The sequence below is a fragment of the Rutidosis leptorrhynchoides genome, chromosome 4, assembly GCF_046630445.1.
Source record: "Rutidosis leptorrhynchoides isolate AG116_Rl617_1_P2 chromosome 4, CSIRO_AGI_Rlap_v1, whole genome shotgun sequence".
In the NCBI taxonomy this organism is placed as follows: domain Eukaryota; kingdom Viridiplantae; phylum Streptophyta; class Magnoliopsida; order Asterales; family Asteraceae; genus Rutidosis; species Rutidosis leptorrhynchoides.
This window is the reverse complement of record NC_092336.1, coordinates 479,296,806-479,311,642: the sequence shown is the minus strand read 5'-3', so window position 1 is coordinate 479,311,642 and position 14,837 is coordinate 479,296,806. Positions and strand designations below refer to the sequence as shown.

Here is a 14,837-nt window from a genome sequence, read left to right as displayed (position 1 = left end):
GATATGAATGGTTTGGAGCCAATACAGAAGATGGATCATATTGATATTGGCTACTAAGCATTTCAACACACTCGGTATATTTGGTTGGTGGCATAATGGTGCACGAATGAGTGGCATGTGCTAATTGTGTGGGTAAGTCCTTGGAAGATGGACCCTTGTAAGCCCTTGTTATGGAAAAATTTGTGAGAAGATGTGTCTTAAGGCTTGAAAGTTTGCTCGTGAATGTAAGGTCTCATTCGAATGCATTGGTGGTAAAAAAAAGGAATCATCAAAAGATGAAGAAGCCTGAGGCCACTGTGTCTCTTTTCAAGATGAAAGGCATACCGATCCGGCTTTCAACTTAAGTAGCGGTAGAAGTTATTGTCCTTTTTGATAATTCGTGCGAAAGTTTTTGTTGATCTTGACTCCTTTTGAACAAAGGAAAAACGAAGGGTGTTAGAGAAAACGAATCGGTTTGGAGCATGAAGGCTTCCAAGAAGGGTAAATGGGGTTCGTTGTCTTTGAATGATAACGTTGATGATATTGACATTGGATATGCGATCCAAACTTTGTTCGACGATGCTCGTGGGAATTTCGAGAGTAGTCATTTGGTTTTTGGTCTTGAAGAGCGTGGTGCGGTTGGTCCTTCTTCGTTAACTTTACTTAATTACGGATCCTCAAATTTCCTTTCTTTCATGTTTGAGAATCGTTCTGGTAAACGAATTCGATAGGAGACGGTTAACAACAATCTAAGAAAGATAGTTCCTTAGGTTGTTGTCATCTAGTTTTATTAGTTGGTTATGTTTTCACTTTCGTTTATTATGCTGATTAGTTTAGGGTCGTAGCATGTATTTGGCTTTTGTGGTTGTAATTTGTTAATTTGGTGTGATTGTTTAGTTGTATGTATTTTTTTGGTTTGACGGGTAAATTTCGGTTATAGATAGTTTCTCAATAGTTACTTTGTAGCTTTCTAGGTTCGATCATCTTCCCGTCCCTCGATTAGTATTTTCTCAGTCGATGACGTTTTCTTTTTAAAAACGTCTTTATTTTCTATATATAAGATTTCGTCTTTTTAAGAAAACAAAAAAAAGTTGGTTGTAATGTGCACTTTTTTTAAGACAAACTAGTGAATTAACAAGTTGTACTGTACAATTAAATAATCTATCTTTGTGGTGGATGAAGTAATTTTAATGATAGATATATGATTACTCTAGGTAAAAATATGTGAAAATCAATCGTGTCGCATGCAAATACTTTGTCAGTGAATCCCATGTAACTTGGTTCACTAGGTTCCCTCCCACACACCCCAACCCTTTGCTTCTCACCAAAGTCTATGCCTTTTTCTCCCTATATATAATACGAAGCTCAAATCACTCAACAGCAAATAATACATACACAAATTTACTATACGACTTTTTGCTCTCTTTTTTTTTTTTTACAATAAATAAAAAAGAATCAAAATGTTAGATTGGGGCCCGGTTTTCGTATCAGTGGTACTATTCGTATTGTTCACCCCCGGGTTGTTGTTCCAGCTTCCCGGACATAGGCGTTGTGTTGAGTTTGGCAGTTTTCAGACGAGTGGAGCAGCCGTCCTAATGCATACACTGCTTTTTTTCGGTTCCATTTGCCTCTTCTTGTTTGCTGTTAAGATCCACCTCTATGTTAATTAGCTGAATAATACTATTCTGAATAGAACATATGTCTGGATTACTAATTTTCCTAAATCTTGTTTTAGTTTTTTTATGTTTGTGCACTGGCTTCCTTTTTAAAATAGAAATAAAAATATATCTAAAGTATTTTTGTTGTTGTTTTAAACTTGTTATATGGAAATAATTTTTAAGTAATGTGATGACTTGTGTGTTACTGTGTTGTGAGCGTTAGAGCATATGTGTGTGTAGATTACTAGATTATATATATGTGTTCAATTCAAAGAAGTTGCAATAAATAATAAACACACATTGGCTGTTTATGAAAAAACAAGCTAGATGCAAGCCCACAAATTATTACTATTTATATTTGGATTTGGATTGGATTGGATTGGATTATATTTTGAGTTATATGATCACTGAAACCATCCTTGCATGTAATTATTTGAACTTGGTCCTGCTCCGCCTGCCGTGGCTGCCACTACCGTTAATTCGTCCTGTTGATACCTAAAAACCATTTCAAACCAATTAATTTCAATTCACAAACGATAATATAAATAGTTTAGACAAAATAAATATTTTCAAATGAACTGGACTTAATACAGCCCATTTTGACATGGTCACGCCCATTTTGATACGAAATTGAAATCAAGCGAATTCAAGGGGGCCGGGCTTACCCCATTTGTAATGTGGGTCCACAGTCGAGTGGATGAAAAAAGGCTTCGTCGCTTTGATGTTGATGGTCGTGTTGTCTATCATAACCCATTTCTTGTTGGGCATGTGGATGCCACTCAAGTGAGATTACTTGATTTCCTTCCATCAACTGCAAAAGTACATATAATACACCAATAAATATTGTTAACACCAACTGATCGAAACCGGCTTGAACGAGCACGAGAAATTAGAAAATAGATTATTGACACTAGCTATATAAATATATACACATATATCATGCCCTTTGCTTTAAAGTTCTGTTTGCTTCATTTAGTGCATGCCCCTACAAAAGCAGGAAATTAACATGAAGAATTTTAAGTAGAAAGGTTTTTTTGTATATTGTTTAAAACATCCAAAATGTACTTATCTTTACCTTTTTGTGAAGATCTGTAAGTGTATCCAACATCAACTGAGTCTATAGATATAATACATGTAAACTTACGGGTCAGCACTAAAGTAAACTGAATAAATTGGTAAAACAAGTCAAACTGACTCATAATCTTCAAGAATGAATATACATGTGTATATTACTCCGTAACACCTAAATCGCAACCCGCCCAATTTGACACCATTAATATTGTCTTCTTCTTAGAATATAAAAGTAGGTGTATGATATCGTGGTATCGTATATATATAATATACCCGGGCTGATCTGATATGCTTTAGAGATGTATCGAGCTGTCTTTCTAGTAAATCAAGTTCCTTGCAGCTCAAAGGGCCAAGATCTTCGCCCAACAGGTTCCTAACATGCATCCATATGATCAACTAGTTAGTTTAGTTTAATAAAACACATACACAAAACTACTAATCCCCTTTGGGTTTAGAATTTAGATGTTTACCTTTGGGATCGTTGTAGCGATTCGTAACGTTCTTTCAGTTTCAAATACTCTTGCTGACTACTTAACTCCTGCAAACACAAGTGATGAGTTACACTGATAAATGCTTAAATATATTTCTCTTAGTGTATGGAAAAATAAGAAGAATAAAAAAATTAAGCCAATGCACTAATTAACCCTAACCTAACCCAAACCCTAATCACTGCACCTAACACTTCCTAATTAATGCGTAATTAGGTCTTGACTCTTGAGATGAGATTAATTTAATAAAATATTCAATTCATGATTTGCATGGAGTAAGGTTACAAAATTAATTTGGAATACTGTACAATCTTCCATCAGACAAAAAGAAGCTAAAATAAGATGAACTGAATTAAAAGTTCTCTTTTTTTATTTTTTTCCTTTTTAAATAGAACATGTGATTATACACTGTATATCATTTTTGTTCTATGAGGAAGTCTTAAATCTTGGTGTCAAAAGACATGTCAAATACTTTTGATATGAAAAGATGTTTTTAAGAACAATTCAACCGAACAATGTAAAAACCAAAAGATCAAATATATATTTAGTGTTTACATAATTGCTACCTGACAATGTTAGTCCTTTAATTTTATATCAAAACTTCCTAATGCTCAAAGGATTATAAGTGGTTTGTATATCATCTAGCTATCCTAAGGTCTTTTGAATGTATCGAACTTTTGGTATTTGTTAGCTACCAAACTCCACAAAACTATAATTAATCTATAACTAGTTGCTCACCGTTTCTATGTATTGAATGTTCTAATAAGTAAAAACTCCCTTAATAAATGGAAAATACAATTGTACTCGATTTCACCAGGTTACGTCGTATTCTAGTGCTAGTGAGGTTCGAATCTGCTGAGGATATTAGGGCATCAGCCAATAACATATTTTTTGTGATGGTCGAAACTAAGATGAACATGGTTAAATTATAACAGCCGAAAGTAAACACGTACTCACCAGTGCCTCCCTTGCAGAAACATTCGTATCCGATGCTCCATAGTTGGATTTTTGATACCTCTCAAGTGTCTTGAGCATGCTGCTAGAATAACATACATATACACACACAAAATTTGAAGTATACACTTATAATAGCAAGTATAAAATTTACAACTAAGAACATCAAGAACCGATCTTTTCGAATACTGATAAGAGTACTAGTTATGTTTTTGATAAGTACTAGATTAGGTGATAAGATACCTAATTTTATGACATCATATGGCTGCGGTGTATTTAAAGGGACATGTCGAACATATACTAACGTGTATTTCTCTTCTTAAACTGAAGAGAAAGCTCGATGGAATCCGCGATGTGTATCGAAATAAAAGATATATATTTGATACTACATGTCTTCATGGAAAGGGGCAGAAGAAATTAAAAAACCTAAATAAAAGTCATGATGAATTATGCAATCCTCTTATCTACTTATCTACCTATATATGTATAACAAGCAAAAATTAACTAACATCATTAGTTGATTCTAGGGTTATTAAATCCTTCTGTCAACCTAATTAAAGGTGTTTGGCATTAGACTTCCCAAAAATTACACAATATAAGACTATAAAACATAATTTCAACATAGTGACGTATTTTCGATGCTAGATCATTTCTTAAGAAGCATGTTCCGCCTCAAATAGGATAAACAAAAAATTAATTAAAGATTCATTTTGTAAACTTATGGTAATTTGATTCTACCAATTTTCTTATGGCGTCACATATTTTTTTTCATCATGGCTCCTATTAATTTAGTTAACAGCAAGCGTCGATTTATTGGCGACTTGACTACAACTTACCTAGAGCTTAAATTGTGCATGATTTAAAACCCATGAAAATTTTTGATCCTACTATTTTCTTGGCGTCTTATATTTTATTTTTCATATTTTTATTTTAAAAAAAAAATATATTTCCTACTTATTGGCCGGATGTTCATTTAGAAACAATCTCTTTATCCGTCAAAGAGGGAGAGGGAGAACTTTCTCTACTTCTTGGAGTGTATCACTCTGGGTGGAGAAATGACTTCTAATTATTCAAAGATATGGGACAGATTGTCTACACCTCACCTCCTTCATACACCACGCATGTGGTATTGAGTTTTATTGTTGTTGTTTTTGTTGGCCGGAGATCCATTCGAAAACAATCTCCCTATCAATAGAATATTGAGAGAGAGGACTTTTTCTACTCTTGGAGTGTTTTCAATCTAGGTGAAGAAATGACTTATAAAAAGAATTGTCTACATCTTACCTTTCCATACGTCAATTTTGTAAAATTGAGTTTTGTTGTTCTTGTTTTTAAACAAAGAATAGTTGTTTAAATTATCAGTTAATCTTCGGCCTAAGATCTTTGGTGACCCTTTTATAACCATTTTTCATACTGTATTAATTTCTGCGGATATGTAAAACGTACACTTAAATATGCGTAAGAAATTCAGGGAGTGCTGATGTTAGTTATGCTACTTAATATCATAAATTACATGACAATAAATAAATTAAAAAGTAATAAATAATAAACATGATGATAAGAAAAACAGAAAGCAGATGGAGATCTAGAAATTGCCAGAAGTAATCGTGAGTTCGCGACCACATCAATTCGTTAAATTCTTTCAGATCGTCTTGCCTCTTTGAATTTCGACGTGAAGTTAATAAAATTCTTTCAAAAATAAACAATATTTCTAAATAATTAAAAATCAACTCAGAGAAAACCCTAGATTCATTCAATATCTGAAAGAAACAAAAGTAAAAAATTATTTTCATTCTTCAGTAAGAAAAGCAATTTCAGGAGCTATTACAAAACTAGATCAACTTCAACAGCTACTACTTGAACACGATTTAAGAACTTGAAAAATAGAACAGAAATTAGACATCAATTTAAAAAGAAGATCAGTTAGAGAGAAGTTAGAGAGAGACAGAGAAATAATAGTAGACCGTATTTATTTATTTTATATAGTTATATAAATTATAAATTTATACAACGAAAGGAAAACACAAAAACTGGAAAGCACTAATGAATGAACAAAGTTGAATTGTACTCAAATGAATCAAAAAAAAGGAGAGCTAAAAAAAAGTTGATCAAAAACAACAGGAAAAAAAAAAACTAGTATGCACGTATATATAGCAAATATATATATTAATAAATATTTAATATTTATTATTTGTTTCATGGTTTTCCACTTGCAGATCTAGCAAACAAAATAAGCACGGAGTTCCATAAACGCCAAGACATTCACGAAAACAGCAAATCAAACTTACCAATAACAAACAACAATTTCACTTTTTTCCTTTATTATTATTTTATATTTTTCATTTCAGATCTACAACAAATTTAAGCACATATATATACAACATATTACACATAAATACTAGTAATAAATAATATATACCTTGAGCTACTACAAAACTCATAGAGTTTTCCTCTATTTGAGAAGATGATCAAAGCAACTTCAGCATCACAAAGAACGGAAAGCTCATAAGCTTTTTTTAATAATCCGTTTCTTCGTTTCGCAAAAGTAACTTGCCTGTTTATTTTGTTTTCAATTCTTTTCAATTCAACTCTACCTCTTCCCATTCTCAGAAAAACACAAAATATGTAGGAAGGTGAATCTCACTTCGTTATGAATTAACCTACCTTGTATCAGCCTTTATATCATTATATGTTTATATAAACTTTATTGTTACTCCATACAATAACAAGTTATAGTACAGTTGCATACAATTATTTAAATAGATACATTATTTTTTTTTATTTTTTTTTTTTTGGTGTGGTATGAAGTGAGAGAAAGTGGAAGTACACATAAATTATTCCGTTGTTAAATCATTTATTTAGATGTTATATACTTATATAGAACAATTCACTGGGTTAACCGGTGGAAAAGGGTTCATTTGCGGTCTGTTGTTAACTTGAAGGTTTGTGCGGTACTTCAATTCTATAGGTGGTCGCCTCAACAATGGATGTTAGTTCAATGGGTGTAAGTTTGTTACTTAATATTTGCTAGAGATACTAAGCTTCTTTTGTTTGTCATCCCATTATGTAATCTAGATAGTTCTCTATTTGTATTGTATGGGGTTAATTCACTTGGACATGTAATCATGTAAGTCCTTGTGAATCAAATTGTATCATTTGATTTTTGACAATTTCGTGAAAATATTATGAATTTAATTTTCCATTTTTTGCCAAAAAAAAAAAGTATGTAATACGGAGTAAGACGTATAGATATATTAGTTATGTATTTATTATCTTAAAAAATAAATCATTATGGTATCAAAAAAATTATTTAACGCTATGTAACATATTAATGCGTATTAAACTAGGGCTTTAAATGAGACAAGCTACTCGTGAGCTACTCGAGATCGGCTCGTTAAAATCTTGAATCGAATCGAGTCGAGTCCAAATGAGCTCGAGCTCGAGCTCGATCACAAGTTAGGGATCGTGAGCCTATATATATATATATATATATATATATATATATATATATATATATATATATATATATATATATATATATATATATAGGGAGAGAGAGAGAGATTAAATCAAGAGGGAAGCACTTTTTTGGGGACAAGTAATTTTTTTTCCTTTTTTTTCAAAATGTATTTTTTCAGGCATCAAGATCACATAAAAATATAAACACTTAAAAAGGACACTTTGTTATGAATGTTATTATTTTGGCGGTAAAACGCTCGAAGAAAAAAATGGAAACATTCATTCTGAGTTTTTTTTAAGAGGTTAGAAATTAGGGGGTTAAAAATTAGGGTTTAGCTATTAGGGTTTAGAAATTAGGGTTTTGGATTTAGAAATTAGGGTTTAGGGTTTAGAAATTAAGGTTTAGATTGAATATTTTAACACGAACGGTTTAGAGTTTAGGGTTTAGGGTTTAGGGGTTTAGGTTTAGGGACTAAACCCAAAACCCAAAACCCCAAACCCTAAACTCTAAATCGGGCTAAATTTCGAAAAAAAACACTTCACGCAAGATGAAAATAAAACGATTCAAATAAACGCAGAATCAAAACATTCAATGCATTAAATGTTTTTAATTTTTTTCTTCGAGCGTTTTACCGTCAAAATAATAATATTCGTCACAAAGTCTTTTTTAAATGTTCATATTTTGACCTAATTTTGATGTAAAAAACTTTCGAAAAAAACCAAAATTTAAAAAAAAAAAAATTACTTCCCACCACTTCTCCCCAAAAAAGTGTTTCCCTCTTGACGGCCCCTTAGATCCTAAATTGAATTGTAGGCTGCCTTTAAAACCCATGAAAATTTAATTTCGCTATTTTCATGGCGTTTCATTTTTACTTTAACTTTTTTTATTTTTACTTCTATTTTTATTTTTCTTTATCTTTGTCTATCTTTTGTTTTATTATATATATATATATATATATATATATATATATATATATATATATATATATATATATATATATATGTGTGTGTGTGTGTGTGTGTGTGTGTGTATGTGTGTGTGTATGATTTTATTTTTCTTTATATATATATATATATATATATATATATATATATATATATATATATATATATATATATATATAAACAAAAATATTTATAGGTATTTTTTTGCCGGAGGTCCTTACGAAAGCAATCTCTCTACCCTGAAGTAAGGAGGGGGATGACTTTCTCTTCCTGTGGGTGGAGAATTATTTTCTCACTCGTGGTTAGAGAAACGACTTCTCTTCTATTTTAGGGTAGAGGAAGAATTGGCTATAACTCACATCTCCAATACCTCGCATGTGTGGGATTGAGTATTGTTGTTGTTATATATATATATATATATATATATATATATATATATATATATATATATATAAATTCTAATCGGAAGGAAAACTTGGTACGTGCTTAACTGCTTTTGGATATGAATTGTGCATGCCAAGACCAATAAAACTGGATTTCTACTCCTTTTCTCTAAAATACATCGATTCATTTTCTGGATATCCCATTAGACCGTAAAAATAATACATCGAGTAGTTAGAGTTGCTCTTTTCACGTCATCCCATAAAAAATTATCAATTCATTCATGTACACCATTTTTCAATATATCTATTTTATAGATTTTATTCGACTTTCAAAGATTTCCTTTTCAAAAACAGAAGATCTAAAATAAATAAATAAATAAATGCCACCTAGACAAATCGGAGTTTCAAACTCTGATTTGGGGTAACATAGACACAAACCGAACTTTCAAACGCTGGTTTGGGATGACAAGTGACAAACCGAAGTTTCAAACTCTGATTTTACTAGTTTTGTATTTTTTTTATTTTATTTTAAAATTCATAGTAATGTAAACACCTTTCTAAAAAGGGAGTTGATATTTTCAAATTAGATTTGATGGATCCACTAAAATTTGATGTTAACTTCATAAATTGTCCTCAAATAAATTCTAACATAAAACTTTTGTAAACTATCACTTAAGGGTAATTTAGTAAAGTCATGTTGACCTATCAAAAATCAATTTGAAAATATCACTACCCTTCTTAAAAACTACCATTTAAAAAAAATCATGTTTTCCGAAGTCGAACCCTATCTTCTATATAGACTTCTTAGGCTTTCATTCTTATTCGTGGCCATCAATAAAGTCAACATGAAAGTGCTCTATTGGTCTTCAATAATTGTCCTTCAGTTTCACTACTCATTTTTCCTCCTAAATTAAAAAATTGCATAAGAGATTGACGTAATTATGATAATAATTTGCACTAAACAGCTAGTTTAATATAATATATTCAAAATGTAAGTAACTAAATGTTGTTTCAAATTATCAACAAAGTTGACACTCATTACGTTGATACAATTTTTTTTTAAAAGCTCAAATTTCATTATACCCACACGAAATGTGCTAAAATTGCAAAGTAGACTCCGTGAACCTAGCTACAGACACATAATTTTTTGTTATTTTTAAGAACAACTTCACCACATAATAACTTGAAAGAAGCTATATCACCAAACGACGGAGTAATAGGGAACGCCTTCCATGCTTCATAATTGCATTTTATGGTGTTATGTCTAGCTACTTGAAAGCCATAGGTGGGAAACGATTCTCGAGGATTGAGTTATGTCCTAATTTGTTATCGATCCCCTTTGTTCCGGTGTGCTATGGACCAATTTATTCTTATATTTCGAAATCAACCAAAGAATAATAATGCATCTATACGCAAGCGCTATCATGTTTGTCTTGTCCGATCGCATTTCAAAATTAGCTGCACTAATGCAATTTTGTACTCGACTTGGAACAGAACCATTTATATTCCACCAAGCCATATAATTTCTACATTCCAGTGTTACAAACCTGCACCTTGTAAAGAGATGATCACTATCTTCCGAATTCGTCTCATAGAATGGGCGTAATACCATATCAATTTCTACCCTCTATTCGCTAGATTCAATCTTGTTGCCAATCTATTTTTCTCCAAACTTCCAACATGGTTTTTTATTTTCTTTTGGTATGTAACAAGAAAGGTGGGGTTCGCGCGCTATTGCTTGAAAAGTGCTAGCGATTTAACTAAAAGAAAAAAAAAATTAAAAAATATCATATATTTTAAACCGTGTAATAGCGAGTGTATGTATTCATGTATTCGGAGAAAAAAATTAAAATGATCAATAGTGTGAATTTAAAATAAAAAAAATTACTATTGATGAATAGTGGTCGGCCAATATAGTATATATAAAGTGAAGAAAAAAAATGATGAATAGTGTTCGGCCACTATTGATGAATAGTGACCGGCAAATAGGCTAGCACCATTCACTTTGCTTATTAGTATATATAGTAATAGTAATTTAGCCACTTGATTGTGTTCGGACATGGACATGAGTTAAGAATAATTTGATCAAGCAAACTAGAAAGCGTTTTAACATTAAGTTTGTTACTACTATGCAAGGACCATGACCAAAAATCTTCTTTTTGTTTTAGATTGGGATCATTTTCGTGCAAATCAGAGTGCAGATTTAATTCCCCAACAGCTCTGTCATGTACATTGTTTATCCAGCTCCAATCGCATGTAAGGCCTGCATTCCATTGCTGGCCTGATCCATTACAAAAGCAATTTTGTTGCTATCATTTGCATACAACGAACATGAACATCGAAGCTGTTGATTGGTTGGGCAACCAACAGTCAAGCCAGAATGAGCTGGAGGACCCATCTCAGAGTTTCAGAACTATAACGAGGTATATGGAATCCCAACTTTATTGATTTCTTCCCCACTATTCTTTATGCCTTTCCATAATCTTGAGCTTGAACCAGAACTGGAACTTGAGGTTAAACTGCCATCATCACCGTATAGTGATTTTATTATTCTCGCCCGTAACTATTCCTTTTCATTTTTGTATCTTCGCCACCTAATCTATTAACGAACAAAATTACGCGATTGTACTTTATACCATATTGCAGAGGTGTTTATAATTTTTGTTATGACCTGGTTGGTCATCATGGTGTACAATTAAGTTAAGCGGTTGGTCTCCAAAGCTGGCGAACGTTAATCAAATCCTGTTAAACGCTTATATGTGCGCTTATCGTCATTTTATCTATTTTCTTTAACTAAGTTAACTAAGCTCGAATTTCATCTTCCCCAATTCTTGGAAATTGAAATCTAAATCTAAATTCAAATCAATACCCTAATCACATCCCAAATCCTAAATCGTAAATCCGAAAGTATCCCAAACTCATTTAAGATCTTCAAATTTCAAACACAAGGCAACTCAATTCCGCCTAGGTGGCTAAGTCTAATTCCGCCACGTGTTAGTTTGTGTGGCTCAGTTGTACCACATGTAAGTTTGTGACTTAATTCGTGCCACATGTCAGCCTGTGTGGCTCAATATGTGTCTACGTGTCTCTATGTGTTGCACATATTGTGTATACGTATTAGTCTGCGTGGCACGAATTGGCGTAGTTCGTTTGCGTGGCATATTCTGTGGCACATGAGTAATAATAAAAATTATTTTATTTTAAAATTTATTTATTTTTATAAAATATTTTTTCTAGTCCTTTTTCATTAGTCCGTTAGTTAGTTAGTTAGTCTTTAGTTCCCTTAATTTTTCATTAATTAGTTCTCTTGGATCATTACAACAATATATATATATATATATATATATATATATATATATATATATATATATATATATATATATATATATATATATATATACACCCCGTCCCACATCGGTTAGAAAAAGATATTGTGAGTCCCTTATAAGCTCAAAGTTGTGGCTAATTGATATCTTCTACCATGATTTTTAGTTGAAACTTGAAGATACCCGGTTAATCCAGTGCTTAAGCTTATGAAGGGTGATTGTCTCTCGGGTTGCGATGGGCACTCAACTCGTGAATCTCTTGAGGCCGCTTCGAGGGTCGTTTCATCTGGTGTCAAAGTTGCTCATGTTCCATTCGGGATGATAGGGCAAACCTTATCGATGAAGCTGAGTTTAGGCGAATCCCACATCGGGCGTGAACATGAATGATCTTGGGACAATGTTTCGGCCTGAGGACGTCAGAAATTTAAGTGGAGGAGTTTGTAATACCCGTCCCACATTGGTTAGAGAAAGATATTGTGAGTCCCTTATAAGCTCAAAGTTGTGGCTAATTGATATCTCTCACCATGGTTTTTAGTTAAAACCTGAAACAACCCAACCCGTATTCCATACGATAAATTTTTTTTTTTTTAAAATAACACACATTTACGCTCCAATTAAATATGTAAACCATTCCACAAGTTCCATTTAAAACGTACCACAATTTAAATGTTTACAAGGCACGAAGGCCATTAATTAAGTTTAATACGAGTTCGACCCACTACAAATGATAGTTTATAATCCAAACGACACTTCAAGCATGGTTTGGGACTAAACTACCCAAAACGTTAGGCCAACTTCCAAAAGCTCCAACAAAACATCATCAAGGGACACCTAATGCCCGATAACCCCTTCACGCAAATCTTCTCTTGATAATTTTCATTTAAGATTCGATAGAAATCTTCCTTCAACATCTTATCATTCCCGACATACTCCGGGCTAAATTGGGTCTTTGACAAAAACACGGATTTGAGAGTGTTCAAGTCCATCGACCCTTGCCTCAAGGAACGTAACTCGTCCTTAAGCCTAGTAAGATCGGACGAAGTTCGGTATTCATCGAAAAACTCCGCCTTGAACTCGTCCCAAGTAAAATCCATGCATTGTTCTTCACCATAGACTTGGATTTTCGCGTCCCACCATAACTTAGCATCACCTCTTAACATGCTACTACCATACCTCGCCTTTTTATCAAAAGGGCATTCACAAGTTCGAAAAGCCCCCTCCATATCGGAGATCCAACGGGCACTCTTAAGTGGGTCCCGTTCACCATCAAAGGTGGGAGGTTGAGAGTCCTTGAAATTCTTATAAAAGAAGTCCCGTCTCCCCACATTATCCCCTTGTAGAACAAGCTTAACTTGTTCCCTAACCACATTAACTAGTTGCTCGTCAATCGTATCTAGAAATATCTTATTAACGTCTTCGAGAAACTCCGCTTTTTGACATTTAAAGATGGCCTCAACTTTGGCCGTGAACTCGGGGTCCTCGCTCGTGCCCCCATTATCGGTGTCGTGTCCATTTCTCATCTTCATTCTATAAAACGAAAGAGGTTAAACAACGAATGAAAAGACATGACACGCATATATACACATATACACCTTACCGCCCCATCTTTCTCAACAATCGTCGTACATCGCTCGTTTGACACGATTTGTGCCCGTAACAATGGTAGCTAGTCATTGCTACGCGAGCACGTCGCATTAACTCGCTAGTACAACGTCTATCTCGCTCGATGATTACAACTACAACACAAAACAATTAGTGCAAGGTTAAATCACATAAACCTAAGCATTAACAATTCTCGATCCGACCCGAAGTCCTACAAGTCCCGCATAAAGCGCACACACAATAAAGTCTAAGTCTAGGCACCTATCTCAAGTCGCCTAAATCCCTTAGACCATGCTCTGATACCACTTGAAACAACCCAACCCGTATTCCATACGATAAATTTTTTTTTTAAATAACACACATTTACGCACCAATTAAATATGTAAACCATTCCACAAGTTCCATTTAAAATGTACCACAATTTAAATGTTTACAAGGCACGAAGGCCATTAATTAAGTTTAATACGAGTTCGACCCATTACAAATGAGAGTTTATAATCCAAACGACACTTCAAGCATGGTTTGGGACTAAACTACCCAAAACGTTAGGCCAACTTCCAAAAGCTCCAACAAAACATCATCAAGGGACACCTAATGCCCGATAACCCCTCTGCCCTTATCCACACCTGCATCTAAAAAGATAAACAACGAGAGGGGTAAGCTAATGCTTAGTGAATGCAATAATTATACATGTTCATATATAACCTACTTATTTGCAACCACTTACGCAACACCGCATACAAGCTAGCAATACGACAACCATGCAAACATCATGCGTAAACTACTATCCACAATTCACAAGAAGGTAGCAACACCAATAGCATATAGTTCAATATTAAATATGCTAATACCAAATGAACAATTATTGGTATTTATAGATATCCCGCCCACCGTACCCAGTCAAGCGTATGTGGTTATATATAAATACGTCAAATTATAAGTCTATATATTAAATTAACGAGGTATCATTTA

At 33.2% G+C, this 14,837-nt stretch overlaps 2 protein-coding genes across 2 annotated transcripts; one reads left to right on the top strand and one right to left on the bottom strand.

The window, feature by feature from the left end:
• Positions 1-1,439: 1,439 nt before the first annotated feature.
• Positions 1,440-1,649, top strand: LOC139842330 (uncharacterized). The gene has a single exon (XM_071832481.1). The coding sequence runs from the start codon at positions 1,440-1,442 to the stop codon at positions 1,647-1,649; it is 210 nt and encodes a 69-aa protein (XP_071688582.1).
• Positions 1,650-2,041: 392 nt separating this feature from the next.
• On the bottom strand, positions 2,042-6,754 carry LOC139844554 (agamous-like MADS-box protein MADS4). The gene is made up of 8 exons (XM_071834776.1): positions 6,570-6,754; positions 4,154-4,235; positions 3,179-3,246; positions 2,982-3,081; positions 2,713-2,754; positions 2,581-2,622; positions 2,303-2,448; positions 2,042-2,132 (listed from the first exon to the last, which is right to left on the bottom strand). Exons 1-8 carry the CDS (start codon positions 6,752-6,754, stop codon positions 2,042-2,044), a joined length of 756 nt encoding a protein of 251 aa, XP_071690877.1.
• Between the last annotated feature and the right edge of the window lie 8,083 nt (positions 6,755-14,837).

Bases quoted from the DNA above. Each gene is read 5' to 3' on its own strand.
- LOC139842330 (XM_071832481.1), top strand. From the start codon at position 1,440: ATGTTAGATTGGGGCCCGGTTTTCGTATCAGTGGTACTATTCGTATTG.
- LOC139844554 (XM_071834776.1), bottom strand. From the start codon at position 6,754: ATGGGAAGAGGTAGAGTTGAATTGAAAAGAATTGAAAACAAAATAAAC. The intron at 3,247-4,153 runs GTGAGTACGTGT...TTGTGTTTGCAG, and splicing joins TTTCTGCAAGGGAGGCACTG to GAGTTAAGTAGTCAGCAAGA. The intron at 2,755-2,981 runs GTATATTATATA...TTATATCTATAG, and splicing joins AGCATATCAGATCAGCCCGG to ACTCAGTTGATGTTGGATAC.